Genomic DNA, 18,143 nt, shown 5'->3' on the forward strand with positions numbered 1-18,143 from the left:
GCCCATGAGTTGGTTAGCTGTGTGTGTATATGTTTGGTCCCGTCTGTGACTAATTTTGTCCCCTTTAACACGTTAAAATGGTCAAATGTCATATTTTATATGACATGCTATGATCAGTGCATTTACTACGTCGCAATTGGCACAGCTTGCAGACTCGTGACCAGGTTTCGGAAAGAAACAGTATGATCGAGAAGCGGCGTCGAACGCATATTGAAGGTAAACTGTTCTTAACAAGTATTGATCAACCTGTTGTCGAATGAATTTAAATGATAAAGAATATGTCGTGTGAGCGGACAAAACCGGTCGGCCTTTTTACGAATGACATGACTGAATTAAATGACTAGTTGGGTGGATATAATATGACTCTGAAAAAAGAGTAGTGCAATATACTCATGATATATCCTAATAATACATCACGTAGTCGACATGCTTCCGTTATGTACTTTGCAAGTTTCTTCATCCTTTAAAAGTCCAAAAATTGTTAGTGCTACTGCTAACTGACATTACATTGCAGCGATTTTGTACATTTTCCATTCGAGGAAGTGATGCAAGCTAAGCCTTGTAAAGCCTTGTAAAGCCTGAGAGCTCAAGCTCGAACGTGACTGCCTGCAAAGTCATTCGCAAATATCTCTGTGTTTGCACCGATTAAATATGAAACAAGGAATGAAGTCTTTCAAGAATTTTCAATGATTAACAGTCTCATGTCAGCAATGATATATCATGGTGTTGCTAATGCGGGCGCCGCGGTCCCACTATGTTCTTGACATGGTCTGCCCTTTACTGGCATAAAAAGTATAATAAATGAATGTAAAACAATTCAACGCGCGATACAATGTTTGAGGATTTAATCGTTTTTATCACTGAATTAAAGTATTACCTAAAATGTCAGGTACTCGACATTTTTAATATTTACATTTTGCCCTTCTTGAAAGTGTTACTGACGAATCGCTTCTATCAGAGCAAAACTAACCGCAGTATTTTTATTCTAGATTGATTGTCTATTCATGTACCAACTACTCCAGGATGCTGGCTTGCATGCGAGAGGACTACTAACGCTTGCCGTGCGCCCTCAAGGGCCAGCCATTGAACGATGAGTTTTTCCCTAATTGCGACACATGTACATCAGATTCTTCACTGATTAAATCATTCATAGCGCTAGCCAGACTACATTGATCGATGGTTTCGTACGGTCGAAGAAGAATCGATCCTCTCAATCAAATAAGACAAATGCAGGATACAAAACAACTCAGATGTACAGATACGTATTCAGTGAAGTGTATCGGCTCAATCAGAAAAGTCCTCAATAACTTTGAACTAGAGCGTCGGCTAATTCTGTTTTTTTCCCATCCATTCCTAGTAGTAGATTTCACATTTACAGTTGCTATATCTCTGTGGAATTTTATACGCGGTAGCCCACGGTGTTTAATTTGAAGCGTTTAACCCAGTCCCTAGGCATACGCGGTACTAGAGTATGACTTAGATACGGTTTTCTCTGTCGCAAATCCTCTACATTAAGGGGGCCAGAAACATCCATTTGAATAACGACTTCTGCTGTATCAACGCAGCGACACACGGCTAGCTCAAGGTGGGCCTCGCAAATTCAGAATACCGTTGAGGGCGCGTCGTCGTACATGTTAATTGTCAAAAAATCCGAGTTGCACACTGAAAAAGAGCTGCGTAGATTTTTTCCATTTAATTGGAATAAATACATTGAAAACAAGAGCTGCGTTACGAAAAAAAGAGGTGTTAGTGAGTACACGTAAAGAGGGTCGCGATATATATATATATATATATATATATATATATATATATATATATATATATATATATATATATATATATATTAATAACACAAAATTACTTCAAGTACAAAGTAATAATATGTGTTACTTAATCATTAGACAGGATTCTTAGCTCAACACTTTTATATATCTATGATCGGGACGTACCATTCTATTTGTAGGTGATGTTAAAATTTGATAAATAATATTTGTTTTGAATTTTTGTACCAAATCAAATATCATTTATCAAGTAACAATTCTGTAGCACGACATCTTGTCAGTATATCAGAGATAATCTTTATGTAAATATTTTTACGTAAGGCCGCCCACAAACACCTCAGGAGAGGAGATAAGGGAGAAAAAAAGTTCTCTGATTTCTTTCAAATGCCTCCCCCTAACAAACTCCGAAAACGGGTCCATATGCACTCCTTTTTATTAAAGGCACATTATCGCTATCTTTTTACCTGTTTTTCACCAATATTGTTGCAAACGAGCAGTTGCTGATGTTGTTCGACTTATTGAAAGATGTCTAAAAAATGGTCGACCATGGACAACTTCCATCCCATCTTGCCTACACTGTGTAGAAAAACCTCGGGTCAGGGGTTTTAGGTGAGCTACCTTACAAACCTAAAACCTAAGTTATCCAGAAATCCTAACAATCGAATATAGGACCACCGTCAGGGCCAAGAAAAGTTATGCCACCATGCAGATCAGCGGCGCACAAAAGCTTCCTATGTCTAGCGCCCTCAAAACTTAGCACGTGACTGGCCCATGAACGAATCAGGTGACAGGTCGTGTGCGTACAGAGGAAAACCAGGAAAATCAAACCTGTCATGGGCCGAAGTCACTCTAAGCATTGTAACAATGGAGTCAATGGGAGCTCACGGTGGTGCAGACGTCGATGATCAAGCAGACTCAGTTGATGATCTAGCTGATGTGGTTGCTAGTGTATCAGTAAGTGACGATGACGAACATGCCACCGGCGATATCACCGAGTCGACATCAATCCAAAGAACAGAGTGCCCCGATTACAAAATGGGAGTGTGCATGCGACGGAGAACGTCTTGCCCCTATCAACATCCCCACGTACCTTTTCCATCGGCTTCCAAGTGGGAGACTCATCACATGAACAGATTTCGCTTTGAAGCATATCAATTTGAGACGACAAATTTCTTTAGTGAAGAGGAGGTCATATGCTATTGGATAGTGCATAACGCCACCATCGTCGGGGACATCGATTGCGCCCAGTTACCCTCCTGTCCTGCGACTCCAGCTACTAAGACTGCAATTGCTCGATCGGCCATCGGCAAACCACGTTATTGCCAAGTACTGCAAAATCACGGTGAGTTTCAAGTTGTAAAAAAAAACTGTCAAGTCACTCTGAAAACTGTACAGAAAGGCCTACTGTCAAGAGCTGCTAGGTACCACCACAGTCGCTTGTGTGCAATGCACGGCGAATGCTAAAAAATCTACAGGCCCGGAAGATCATCTCCAAGTTTGACAGTCGTCCATATGCTACGGTTACCTTTTTTGCGTGCAGCACACACATGTAGATAGTAAATAAAAAGAGCACTTATGTGAGTGTTTGGATAGGGCACACGAGAGATGTGCCAAATTAATGTTCAAGTAGATGAGATCGAAACAGAGATTGACGCATCAAGTTGTGATTAAAGTTAACCAATTAAAGTAATTTATGTTACTTTTTTCGTCTGCAGTCACCAAACTTTTACAGGAAGATGTCTTTGTGAAAACTATCAAAAAGTTTGCCCAGCAATATGACATGATCACAGACCCAATCCAAACTCTTCTGATGGCTTCTGCGACAGATGTGAGTATAAACCTGTTTTGTTGCAATGACTGAAGAATTCTTGAAGTAATTTTGATTTCTCACTTATGCAGCAATCTCTCATTTATGTAAAATATAGGCAGCACTTCAATTGCATGAATTCAGTTGCTTTGCAGACAAAATTACTCGTGCATACACAAAGTCAACAATAAAATCAAAGTCAACAACAATTATACATGCCATATATATATATATATATATATATATATATATATATATATATATATATATATATATATATATAATAAAAATTATCCGCCTATTTAGGAGTAAGCATGTAACAGATATTATTTTGTACTTGAAGTAATTTGTATGAAACCATCGCAAAAATGAATTAATGGTCATGAACATTAATTCATTTTCGCGGTGGTTTCATGTATCGTATCTAAAACCGGGGTTGAATATATGCCTGGTCACCCATTCATACAGTATCTTTCAACATGTCAAACAATATAAGTAGTATCTCGTATGAAACAAAATTCATGAAAAATGGCCGACTTTGTCCCTTTAACCTCCATATTGACTCCTGTGGAGACTTTAGCCTTGCGCTCAAAGCCATACAGCTTTGAGACAATCACTCATATCCTATGACGCCAAACAAATAAGAATGCTTTAGGATTATACACAAAGAGACATTTATATCACATAGTATATCATACCAGTATATTGATGCACAGGGACCGTGATTGATGGAGCAAATACAGAGATCTGATTGGCCGAGACGAGAAAAGAACCATGGTATATTCGTGATGTATAATAGCAATAAATCACACACTGCAACAGCATACTACTCGGTTTTGACCAGTTCACTACTATGCACTCACTATCCCTCGTATATATATATGTTGTGAACTGGTCAAAACCTCGTGGTATACCATCGCTGGATGTGCTTTATTGCCTAAATATACAATGTATAGGCATACATGTAACAGAATACACTTCAAACTTACACAGTATTGCATCTGAATTTTAGAATGTGGTCTGAATCTAGGTTAATTTTTGCCCTATCTTATAGCAATACCAAAATGTGTGTCTGTACATCCCAGAGCAATATTACAATAAATATGAGAACACTTAAATACGTCATTTATTTGATACATTCATGCAATCATCAGAATATTCACCTTCATGTGTGTGTTGATTGCCCTTCCTGGCATTGGGCAAATGGTCTTCTATCTTGAGGGCACATACAGAAGTTCCTAGTTGGGGGCCGTAGTGTTTTCATGATATGCCTCTAGCTCTCTGACATGATTTTCACAAGAGCTGTTTGGTTCCATTTGCGAACTGGAGCTGTGGCCACGATGCTGTTTTTCCACATGGCTATGTACCTGTATTGAGATTGTGTTAGATGTATGCATTTCTACACACAAGTCATTTGCATTAGCTAGCACCAGACTCACGGCCCATCGGTAGTCCTTCACATTAATATTATCTTTTGCCACTAATGTACTATTTACATACTGGTTACGTTAATCTAAACTACTAATAATAAGGTACATTTGTAATTGTCGCAAACTCCTTCTCAATGTTCTTTCTTTTTAGGACCTTGACAATGCACCAGAGTCTGCCAAGCCTCATCACCGATCTCTTTTGATGAGATGGATTACCAGCATAAAGACATACAGAAAAGCGTCACTGCCTGAAGCATCCTTGGCTCAGTTAATATCTGACCTTCTGGTTATCATTCGACAGGACACGGGATGCCCGTTTATCATTCAGTATGTATGTATCTGTATATGTGTGTGTGCTTTACTTAGTGTTTGTGTATGTCCGGCTGTCTGTTCATCCATAGCCCTGATTTGGATGTTTACGTGTTTTGGGACAATTTCATCATATTTTGTTAAACAATATCCAAAAACACTGATGTGATAGTTTTTAAAGGTTCTTGATAGTTTCCTAGTGAAGAAGCAATTTTATTTGTGACAATTATTGTGAAATTTGTATTCGTATATTTTAGGGCAATTTTCTCACTTTTTGGTCAAGACATGTAGTGACAAAAATTCATGCTCTTTATATTTCAAACTGTAATTGACAGGTTCTTATGGCTGACTGCTTTCTGTTCTATGCAAGTGATGATGAAATTTGCCCAATACTATCTTATTCGTCAAAAGAGTCAATAAATGGCTGGTTTTTTAGTTATTTCCCTACTTCTTTGTAGCTGTGATGCATTGGTTCAGCTCCAGAAAAAATGTTGTTTATTACATTCTATTCTTTTTTCAACATTATAGCCATTTGAAAGTCTTTCTGTGATTATTTTCACCACCACCACCAACGCCTGACAAACATCTAGACACTGGATGTCTAATTAAAAGCAAATGATGTCACTGTTCTCTTACATTAATATGCATAAATAAACATTTGTCCGCATTTTCTGCATAAACGACGAAAATAAAACCCGCGAGTGTTAGAATGGCTATTTAGCGTCACACTTATTTGTATGAATTGATGACTGAGACTACAAGCTGCAACAAAAGCCGCGCATACAACGACAAAATTTTTCCGAATTTCAGCATATTTGTCCGAATTTCAGCAATATTTAGTAACAAACCCGAAATCGCGATCAACGCTATTCTCTGTTTACACTTACCCTCAACTAGTGAAAAAAATATAGTATCAACACTTGACTGTCGTAAACAACCATAACAGCTCATACTTTAATCATAATGTCACATTGCAGAGTTAGAGAGTCAACAGCCCGGAAACTTGTGTTGTGCGGACAAACCGTCAACGTAGAGAGTGATATTGAAGTTCAAACGGTGGACGGTGAAGGCTTAATACAAGTGATTACATTTTCTGAAGTAAGTACAACCTTGTATTGTTGATGTTTTGCGAATTTTTGGACCATTTACCATGTTGTCATCTTTCAAAAGCATACACGTACTTTGACAGTGTGTGAGCCAAAGGCCATATTTAATGCTTAATACCACTCAGATATCATGGATCCATCTTTCCCTCTATCTGTTCATCTATAATCTATGAAGTGCATGCATTTTAAGTTGACTTTTTGTCGTATTTGTTGCACTTGAACTATTTCACAGTGTGAAGTGCTGGATAACTGGGTAGAATAATCCATTGCTATGAGAAGGCCAATCAGCATGTTCAGTATACATGTATGAGGATAATAAGAACAGCATGACATGTAATATGGACAACATAAAGCTCGAATATTATGGTTTCATCATTTGTTTACCGGGATGGCTATTTCTTGGATGTGACATCGATATTGTCAGATTTTCCTGGCTCCCCAGCATCTCTGATCAGACGCCACCTTACTCTACCAGCCAGCAATTTCCAATGATATTGATGATTTCTTGAGATGAAATCTTGAAAGTAGTGAAATTCAAATGTGTCTCGTCAGAAAATTTCTGAAACTGTCAAAACATCTTTCCTCTATCATCACCATAAAATAATTTGTAAAAAGTTTCTCTTGTGTCTCTTCTACAGTGATCTCCCCAGGATTTTCTGATAGAGTGGCGGCTAATTTGCATAACAATAAATGTAATTGTTATGGTAATGAGTTTCTATTGTTTACCAAAAATTATAGAGTGGCGGCCACCACTCTATAATAGCTCTGGGGAGAACACTGATTCTATTTCATGCAAACCTATTTAAATTTTGACTGCCCAGGTCCTAGCAATCGAATGTGTTTCTTTTTAGTCTGCGCAGTAGTTTCTGCTGGATTATTTCAGGTGAAACTACTCTGTGTTGCATACACCCCACTCATCGCGTTCATCCCACTCACACGTTTCATATGAAAACAGACGACAAATCATCATCAGAGTTCGCGTTTACACAAAAATCGTGCGTATTTACGCATTGAAATTGACTCTCTACGCATTTTTTCATTGTTATGCGTTTTCTTTACGCAAAGGATAACAGTAAAATGTTTCCGAAAGCACTCCCCACGACTGAGCTTAGGCGACAACCAGTATTTGTTGTAACACATTTCTGTCAATCACTCATTTTGTGTGGAAAGTTTCGGATTCTATGGGCGTTGTCTGAAAAATCGGCATCGTAGTTCACATGCACGTTATTATGTCAGCTGTGCCTATGAATTACGTTGCTAACTTTTTCAGGCGAGCGATAGTTTCTGAAACTTATGACACAAAGTGAGTGATTGACAGAAATGTTGCGACGAATTATATAAATGCCAACCCTGCACGATCATCGCGTCTCGCTGTTCCCAAATTTTGATCATGCACACATGCAGCATGGCGTCGAAGCAGACAAATCTGTTTTCTTTCAACTTTGCTCTACGAGTCCATCGGTAGAGCTTGCCGGAATCCTGATAAATTTTGAACACTGCAGAAGTGTCTCGATAAGCTGCCATAACTCTTAACTTTTGGGTTGCCCGATGTGTTTTGATGGTCGCATGTATACCCTTCGCTGTTACGTTTCAACATTGTTCAAGTTGTTCTTAAACTGTTTTCATTAAAATAATGTTACATCGTACAATCCGAATATGTAGTGTAGATTTATTCAACAGCACATTGTATTTTGCAATCAGTTTTTTCATCAATCGAGTGCGGAAGTGAAATTACGCACTCAAATCCAGCCATTACGAAATTTTAGCAGACTAATGCGTATGCCGTATGCGAGGAGAAAAAAGTCACCGCGAACACTGATCATGTTCACCCCACTCACATGTTCACACATCACAGACTTGAACCAAGTCTATCGCCACCAACAATAGAGGTCCACCATCCCTTGATAGAAGTGTAGCTGTAGCTATCAATAGAAATTCTGAGAGAATCCTGTTGAACTTGAAAATATATAGAGGTATATCATTATACATGTACATCTACAATTGAGAATATAGAATTTTCTATGCACTAAAGAAACTGTACGGAACTCGCATTCTGTAAAATGGACTGTATCCATGGGCCCCATGTGCATTTAGCATTCTGTGAGGACATTGTGAGTTCTGATCACTTGCGGACAGTTTCAAGGGACCCATTGGACATTTACCAGAATATATCTTGCACTACAACATGTACAGTACATGTAGTTACACAGGCAGTCCGAAACACATCAAAGATAGCATTCCATACTTCCGCTAGAAATTGGAAGAAAAACTGCTGACATCATATGATGTCACAACTTTGTCCATTTGACGTCCTATTTATCAGTGTTTGCAACTTAGATGTATAATAATAGGCTATGACGGAAATACCACAAAGGATGCTCTCAAATATTAGCACTGTGCATCACCCTTTGCTTTGCACCTGATGATATGCTGTGGTAATACCATTTGTGATATTTTCATGATAACCTCATCTTGTCAGAGATACTTGATATGCAAAAAATGAAGAAAGGAAATCTGTCTCTCATATCAGGGGAGTTGCAAGTGAAGATTCCATCCTCAATTGTAATATCAATCTCAAGGAATACTTTTGTGTTCACCTTTGAAAACACGAGACCCTTTCTGGGTAAATATTGCAGTGAGATCCACCCAACTCACCCCCGTTGTTTAACCCTTTCACCACCATGGTTTGTCCCAAATCCATTGTTTTCTATGGTAAAGTTGGACCTGTATACAGGGAACTGGGGGTGAAAGGGTTAAACAAATAATTGTTTTTGGGGTTACTTTCAGTACCATTGATGTGCTAATAGTAGCTTATGAATCACAATTTATTTTTGTCGACAGAATGAAGTTCATTCAAGACCAACTGACATCACCAACGTTTTACCACGGCTAGCGTGTGAGGCACTGGCTGTAGGCAAAGACTCTCCATTCGGTAATCAAGTGTACAAGACAGTTTACCAGGTGTATATACACAGTGTGTATTGTTCAGAAAGTGGCTGTGTTCAGTTATATGCCTTCCTCGTGAAATGTCACTTGTCGGTTGATACGCTGGAAAATATGTCTCACTGTCCAATTGAAAGTTGCCGCAGCCCATCTTTCATTATGCACAAAACATATTCCTGTGGTGATTTCCGAAGCTGCAAGTTTTTATCCTTTGTGTATAAGGCTTTGAAGGCAGCAGTGCTGACCTACCAAGGAATTGAAGTGGATGAGAAAGTGGATAAACAATAGACAAGTTTTGCTGATTGCAATGAGCGACAATGAACCACTTATAAACACACAGTAGGTGATTGTGAATTGTCTTCTGCAGTCTGCCTTGGACGCTCATCATGCACTCAGCCAGCTATGGGGTTTCAATGGGGAAAGACCCTTTAACTGCATGTTCCAAAGCAACTTGCCGTTTATTTTCATGACTGCCATATATTCACTTGCCTTTTACTTTTATGACTGCCATACATAATTAATGATATACAAAAAGCAGTATCTTTTGTGAATTTCATTTGGAAAGCAAGATATCAGAAATGCAGCTGCAGTACATGTATATCGGCAATTTGAAAGCTTCACACTTTGTCAAGATACTTGAGAGATAGAATAGTCTTGTCAGAATGGGGTCCCCTTGCACCCCATGGACACGTTCATGGAACTTACATGATGTTTTTTCACTTTTCTTCATGATTTTTACTCAATAAGCTTGTTTGAATCTGGAAAACAACTGTCAAAATCAATTTCTCTTGCTAATATTATACAGAAAAATTGGGTTACTTGTCTCTTTATAAGGTCTATTTGATCAGATATGCCAATGATTGTTTTTCATAAGAATCCAAGATGGCCACCAAACTGACCCCATTGGACTGTGTTGCACAATAGGACCATCCAAATTCATTCAGTAGACACTTTTAGGATTACTAAAGTAATTTCATGAATGTATCCATAGGGTGCATGGGGACCCTGAGTTCTGATCAGACAAGTAGTGTCATACCCAAGTAGCAAACCATATAGACTTGGTTCAAGTCGGTGAATTTAAAAAAAAATAAACTCATTTATAATAGTTTCTCTTGTGTCTCTCCTATTTCGTACAAACCTATCCGGAATTTGGCAGCTCACGCCAGGTTTTCCCAGCGATTGAATGCGTCACGTTTGAGTCTGTGCAGTAGTGAGTTAGTTTCTGCCGGATTCTGGGTGAAACTCCGCTGTATAGCGTTCAGTCCACTCATCGCGTTCACCTCACTCATCGCGTCCACTCCACTCACGCGTTTCACATGAAAACAAAATACAAATCATCGCGTTCACTCCACTCAAACATTCACAAATCACAGACTTGAACCAAGTCTACAAACCATACAGTACAATGTAGATGCCAAGGGCACAGTCCGTGTATAAAACAATTGATGCATCCAGCAGAAAGTACTGAATCTGTGAATGATTAGGAACACAAGCTCAATCATTTATTGACATGCTGATACATACAGTGCATGAGCCGCTTCAGTGTGATACAAATGGAGGGCAAGAAGTTTTCGATAAATATCAGTAGACATGTTGAATTTTAAGCTTCAGTCACACTAAGCACAACACTTCTCAATGGATTTTCTGACTGAAGTCTGCAGCTTATGTACCATTGTGTTTGAGGGAGGGCCAAGGGCCACTGGGCTGCTTTAGTGTGCTGCTGGTATTTTTCCTCTGAGTACATGATGCTTTTCACGTACAGTTTGAAACAAATTTAGAACATATACAACCAAAGTGTCTGATGTACACCACTGACAGAACAAAGTCATCGTCAAACACTAGTATGGGGTATGCTACACTGCCAATGAATTACAGAATTTCAATACTTGTTAAACAGTGCAATAGCTCTGATTATTGAGGTCAACAGAATAGGTTGAAACTGACACCGTTGTTTGTTTTTAAGGTAATATGCGTCTCGAAAGTGAAAGACTTCAAACTTTCGTCAATTAAAGTTTCGACCATTCTCTTACCAAGTCAACAATAAAAATCAGGGCCACCATGCAAAATGTGGTTCCAGAGAAACAGATTACCTAAGATTTACCCGATATTTGAAATTCAAAATGGCCGCCATCATATTGTCAACTGTATGGGGAAAAATAAAATTTTCGAAATCCGAAAAACTAAGACGGCGAAAACTCTTCTTTCGTCAAGAGCTTTAAATTGAGCCCCAACAAGTGGTAGGTCAGAAGTGAATTGATAAAATTGGAAAGGCCGAATGTCTGTCCGAAAAAATAATTGTGATGTTTGATCTTATGCTGTAATTGAACGTATGTCATCATGTCACATAACCGACAATAAAATCATACTGTCTTGTATGTTCGGAGACGTCAAAATGGTATTACTTTAATAATATTATAAAAAGCATGACATGATATGTTTACACATGAAGAGTTTGAAAGGCTGACCTCAATAGTAAGTTCAGTACTATTTCATACTCCATTACAATGTAGAGTGAGTGGAAAATGTTATTTGTCGGCCAACTTTTTCGCAGTAGCCTCTTTTTGAGTCGTGCAATTTATGTATTTGACTTAGCAATAAACTGAGCATTGAAATGGAACATTTAGATTGTTTTCTTTTGTGTATACTCTACTACCAAGCATCCAAACATTAACATGGAAGGATAAACTCATTCTTGCAAGTAATGATTCCATGGTTTTCATATACATATACATGATAAACATTTCAGTTAGCACGTACAGGACGTACGTACAGGATTTCTATTACTAGCTCTCCTTCGTTCGGAAAGCCAATTTTCAACCACAGAATGTAATCTTTTGAAAATAGTCAGCAAGTGTATTTTAATGGAAACCACAATGCCACTTGGTTGTCTTCCGCAATTTTTTTTTTGTACATTGTTTGCTGACTGAGTAAATAAGAACATGTATGGAAGTAAATACAATAACCATCAAGTGAAAAAAGCGCGCCATTGTAGTTTTGTGTTATACCCCAACTTGCTAGTCACTTTGTGAACTTTCTTTGCTTCAGCCGCCTAGCAGACTGGAGAACCTTTTCCCGTTGTTTTCAACTCGGAAATTTGACAATAATTGGACGAGGTGGAGACGCAAACAGGGTTACAGTGCAGAATATTTAGATATTTATGTTTGCTGTTTACACACAATATTTGTAGTATTCTCATGAAACCAAAGGTGGCCAGACTGATTCATACGTGTTGGTTCTGACAGACTACGTGAGACGCCTTTCGATCTAATATGCATCCACATTGAACGCTTGGGTAACTTCGAGTGGAATATTATAGGCATATTCACTGGCATGGCTACGTATGTTGCCAGAGGGCCCGAGTGTTGTCCCAAAACTGTTTCATGAAGCGTAGACCGAGAGAAATGGACTGTTGCCGCTATCCAGCAACTCCAGGGCTATTTGCATGTGTCAGCCACAAATGATTCATACCACGCGACCGTAAATTAACAAGAGTTTTGACGACTCGGAGGTGTGTTACAATATATACAAATATTGACTGGGCTTATGATAATAAGGTATTAGCTGAATATGTAGTCCCCCCTCCGCCGGCCCTCGTGCCTGGTTCACCCAGAACAGATCTCTGATGTGGCCTTAAACTGCAAGTTGTGAGATTCAAGATGGAAGACCAAATGCGAATGAAGCATTTTACTGTTGAACCCAAACAAAAATGTATGATTGTAGTCAGCTTCCGGCCGAATCAGTTGACCTTCTGTTAAAGCCTTAGGGACCGTTCAGTTTTTACGGCCGGGGGGGGGCGGCAAAATCCAGGGGGGTCATCGTAATTTTGGAATCCGCAAGGGGGGGGTCATCGCTTTTTCACTGGTAGGAAAGGGGGGGTCACCACATTTTCAAAAACATAATACCAACAATAAAGTTCACTTTATGCCATGGCCATGATCGACCCTCTTTACCGGCGGACCGCCTTCGGCGGCCCACTACAATAAATATACATTATGTATTACCCATGACCCTCTTAACGGGCAGACGCCTTTGGCGGCCCACTCCAATTAGGTTTACTTCATGCAATGGCCATGATCCGACCCTCTTTACCGGCGGGCCGCCTGCGGTGGCCCACTACAATAAATTGACTTTATGTAATACCCCACGGCAATCTTACTGTAAAATTCCCAATTGAAGCCGCGGCTTGTATTAGAAACATTTTTGAGGGACCCCTGGGATCACGCACTGAATAATGGTAATGGCCTCGCGCCTTCAGCGGCCCTGTCCAGTAAAGTCTACTTTATGCAATAGCCATGATCGACCCTCTTTACCGACGGGCCACCTTTGGTGGCCCACTAGAATAAAGTTGACTTTACGTAATGGCCCATGACCCTCTTAACCGGAGGGCTGCCTTTGGCGAACCACTCCAATAAAGTTTACTTTATACAATGTCCATGGACATGAGTTGTCTATGGAAATGAAGTTAAAAATTGCCTTACAGTCGTCCTAATTAACAGACGTTTCAATGGATGTGGCTGAGAAGTTTGTGCACTGGCATCTCTGCTACACAAATAAAGTGCGCCGCGTACCGGAGTTCAAATCCAAACCATGCGGGTAAATTTGACATATGGGTATTGGTTATTTTCAGGGGGGGGGTCATCAATTTTTTTCGTCTGACAAAGGTGGGGTCATCTTTTTTCCACCAAAAATGCAGGGGGTCTATATTTTTTTGAACACCGGCGACAAGATTTTGCCGCCCCGAAGGCCGTAAAAACTGAACGCTCCCTTATTTGGTGTACCTTTTTGCATTTTCCCCAGTGAGATGGTTTGAAATATACTTATCTAAAAATGCTTACCGTAATGTGACTACGGAACGTTTTCTAAACTCTGGCGATGAACGCACTTCTTAGATTTTAACAGCTAAATAATTTTCAAGTGGCAACTCAAATATGGCCGCCGCATATAAACACAAGGTAAGTACCTAGATTTAATCAAGTAAATTAATCACCAATGACTGAAATAGTGATACTTTCAAGAATAATACGGATTAATGACGGAATTCAAAACCTCTCTAGCTCCGAAGATTGGAAAATATTCCTTCAGTAAGCAAAATGCAAAAAGATACAGCTTATTCGGCTAAAATTATAATTTGCCGACGACTTGTCAGAGCTATTTCACCCATCGTAAAAGTACTATTTCGTTACTTATCTTGTCCGGGATGTACCGGCAGCTGATGTTTTCAGATTCCGCAAACCCAACACTATAGTTAGTGTGTCATACTGAAATTCAGTGTACTTGATTATATATATATATATATATATATATATATATATATATATATATATATATATATATATATATATATATATATATATATATATATATGTGTGTGTGTGTGTGTGTGTGTGTGTGTGTGTGTGTGTGTGTAGGTGTGTAGGTGTGTGTGTGAGTGTGTGTGTGTATATATATATATATATATATATATATATATATATATATATATATATATTATATATATATATTCCAGTATTTTCTATTCCTGGGATACCTTGGCTCTTTTGGCAAGTCTTGTATGTTTCAAATTTATCAGATCACGGCCTATATCTCTGTGGCCATGACCATTACCTCATGAGGGGGGTCATTCTTCACTCCCCTCCAAGTGTGACCAGCAAACTGGTTGCCAGGTTGTCACTCTTTTGCTGAGTATACACAACATTTTATAGGGCCCCTGTATTGAAATGCTCTGTTTGATATATCTTTTCCATACATTTATCATCTACATATTTTTCGACAAGAGAGGTGAAATCAGCTTGTTTCCATTGTTTTTCCGTATAATATTTAGTTTACACGTCAGCCTTTTTACGTTAATAAGTGACACGAATTTTGCCATAATTACAACGTGCATCCCGCCATTTCCTCTGGGAGGGGAGGCATTATATCATAGGTTGGAAGGGGGTCGTGTAAAAAAGAACTTGAAGAACAAATCTCTACATGTGATAATCATGTACAGACTTTCATAATGTGCATATTATGCGAGGTTTGCGTGATGCCCAATAATTGATAGAAATTTAGAGATCTGTCTGGCTGCACGCTCCTGGCATTTGTGAACAGTGATGAGCTAAGAATTCCAGTATCGTTCTCACATGTGGTCTTGTCTGAAACCGAGATTTCAAACGGATTCTCGCGATCGAATTTTGACTCGTAGAAAGTACGATGACCCTCATCCATGTCTCTCCTATTATAGTAGAAAGGCATGACGTATTTATTATTTCCATGAATTTTCGAACAACATGAAGATGCCGTTTAGCAAAGTTAATCCTGCGAGTCAACGTTCTGTCCCCAACCATATCATACCGAAGCATTGTTATAAGCAGTTTTTCTCCTCTTACTTATAAGCGTTACGGTGTCTACGTTTTGGGTATTTCATGATCGGAATGGCACCCTGGTCGTCGAATTGATTAACGTGACTTGCAGCTTTAGACATTCTTCAGTTAGAGATATACTGTCACCTGTTCCAATTTTGCACAGTTACCATGGAAAGAGAAAATCTAACCAATCACAGATTTTAAGCGGGTGGCCGCTTTATAAAAACAGCGCCCTCACATGGGCATTTTGATTACCAAGGAACGTCCCTTTGACCATATATGGGCATATTTAGATTACAGGTGACTGTATACCTTTAACGTTCACCATGGAACTGTTGAAAGGACGGTCTTGGACAAATTTGACTATGCCCTCCGTATCAACAGAACTCCCAACTCCTGAGATCTGCTTACTCGTTTCAGATGGAAAAGGGCGAGCGAGATTAAGGGCAACACAAACACTGTAGCTTCGGAAAGTAACCATTTAATACAATTATACAGCAACAACTTTTTGATTGTATACAATTCCGGTTTAAACAATGAAAGTTTACAAATACGCATTCACTCAATAAAATAGCGGCTTCCGATCTGTACAAAGAATAGTCGTCCCGTATTTGCAATTATTATGTCTTTTTCTTGTTTAGAGTTCAAGTAGCTGTTTCTTCTGATTTATTTTCCATCATTTTTTTGTGTTTGTAAAATGCAGTTTCTTGATCTACGGCCAAAATCATTCAAAATGCCCAGTGTTTACTTTGTCAATAAAGTGTGTACAGGTGTACGCATTGGTAGCTGACTGCTCGTCGGCTCCGGATTCATTTATCAATAATAACATTCTATATGGAACATGTGTGATGTTTGGGAGACTAATATTTTGTTGTTGTTGTAGTTGTTGTCGTTGTTGTTGTTTTGTTCTTTTCACATACTTTATATAGAAAGAAGGATGCCGACTTAAAAAACATTTATCAAAAGTTACAGCTTTTGCACTTTAATATGAAAATTACAATCATAAATGTTGTTTTTTTTGCTTTTTTCGTCTGCGCAGTTCAGGAGGCTTATTACCAGCAGTCCCACCTTTCGAATGAGAGCAAGATGAACGACTTTCACCAGAAACATAATAAAAAGAGACACTGCTCCGAGACTTGACGACTGAAATTGAGCTCTGATCATCGACAATCAACATGTGACAAAAAATAGATAAAAAAAATACTGCTCCAAAAATAAATGCATATTTGTCAACTTTAAGTTAAAACGAACAATCCAAATTGTATTACTTCCATGAATTTCTACAAAATAGTGTGTAAGAAACTCTATTCCTCTGAAGTGCTCGTACTGTAAGTATTTGTAATCTCCGAACTAATATAGCTCTCTAGAAAAAAGTGTGAAGGATAAGCAGAGAAAGAAATTAAAGAGTAGAAGTTTTACTTTAATCACATAGCTGTAGGAAGAATTTTATTCTCATTTTTTATTACGGTAATCTAATGCAATTTGTAAAGATTTAAGGTAACGTTGCACACAACACAGTGTATTTTGTTCAAAATTATTTCTTTATCAAGGTCCATTTCATTACTGGTTGGGGGTCACCTTTTAGCATGACATACAGTGATTGAAGATGGGCGAGAAAATTTCTGAAAATCACCCAATTTCTGGGTTTTTCCCCCTCTCCCTCTTGTCTACCATTTTAAATAAAACATTTTAACTTCACTCTCGCTGGGTCAAATTTTGTGAAACTTTCACATTAGGCCAAAGTAAGTAAATTCTTTGTTTTGCGTCCACTCAAAATCCTAAAAGGTACGCGGGTAAGCGGTTAAAAAACACACACAGAAAATATAACACAAAATCTGTTTGCCTTTATTGGACAATTTTTCTCAAACAACATGAATACTCCTGTCACAGTGTGACACACTGTATGATCACTGTATGCATTTTCATGACAAATGGATCAAAATTAACAGTCATTCTTTGACGTTCGCTTTTCTTTTATTAGTTTTAGATTTCTTTCTTGTGCATTCAAAGTGTCCACATGTCAATACCATTGCACAGCAACTTGACAGCCTCATCAAATTACTTATGGACAGTTTGAGGTGTGGGTACACTATAACAGTATACAGTAACAGTCTTTTGTCCTCAAGTTCTTGTACGTTTCTTTCAAGTTTCTTGTAATGTTTATGCTGATGGAATGTCATAGTTTTGCTGAAAGGTGTCTCTGTTTTGAAAGAAAACACCAAAGAGATTGGGTAACTTGTAGCCTCTGCATTCAATTTTAGAAAGATGGGGCATCAGAGAGAACAAGATATACATTGGTGATATAATGACTAAAGTATTCCCTGTAGCTTCCTCGGGACCACCCGTAAAACCAGCACCTTTGCTTTCCATCAAATAAAAGAAATCATTTCGTAATTGTCAGTCTCCACACACAGACTCATCAG

At 38.6% G+C, this 18,143-nt stretch overlaps 1 protein-coding gene across 1 annotated transcript; it reads left to right on the plus strand.

Moving 5' to 3' along the window:
* The first annotated feature begins 2,542 nt into the window (after positions 1–2,542).
* LOC139135129 (uncharacterized) lies at positions 2,543–10,484 on the plus strand. The gene is made up of 5 exons (XM_070702381.1): positions 2,543–3,123; positions 3,497–3,609; positions 5,170–5,345; positions 6,305–6,425; positions 9,275–10,484. The coding sequence occupies exons 1-5, from the start codon at positions 2,553–2,555 to the stop codon at positions 9,662–9,664; spliced, it is 1,371 nt and encodes a 456-aa protein (XP_070558482.1). The 5' UTR covers positions 2,543–2,552; the 3' UTR covers positions 9,665–10,484.
* The last annotated feature ends 7,659 nt before the right edge of the window (positions 10,485–18,143 follow it).

Source organism: Ptychodera flava, chromosome 6, assembly GCF_041260155.1.
Source record: "Ptychodera flava strain L36383 chromosome 6, AS_Pfla_20210202, whole genome shotgun sequence".
NCBI classification, from domain to species: domain Eukaryota; kingdom Metazoa; phylum Hemichordata; class Enteropneusta; family Ptychoderidae; genus Ptychodera; species Ptychodera flava.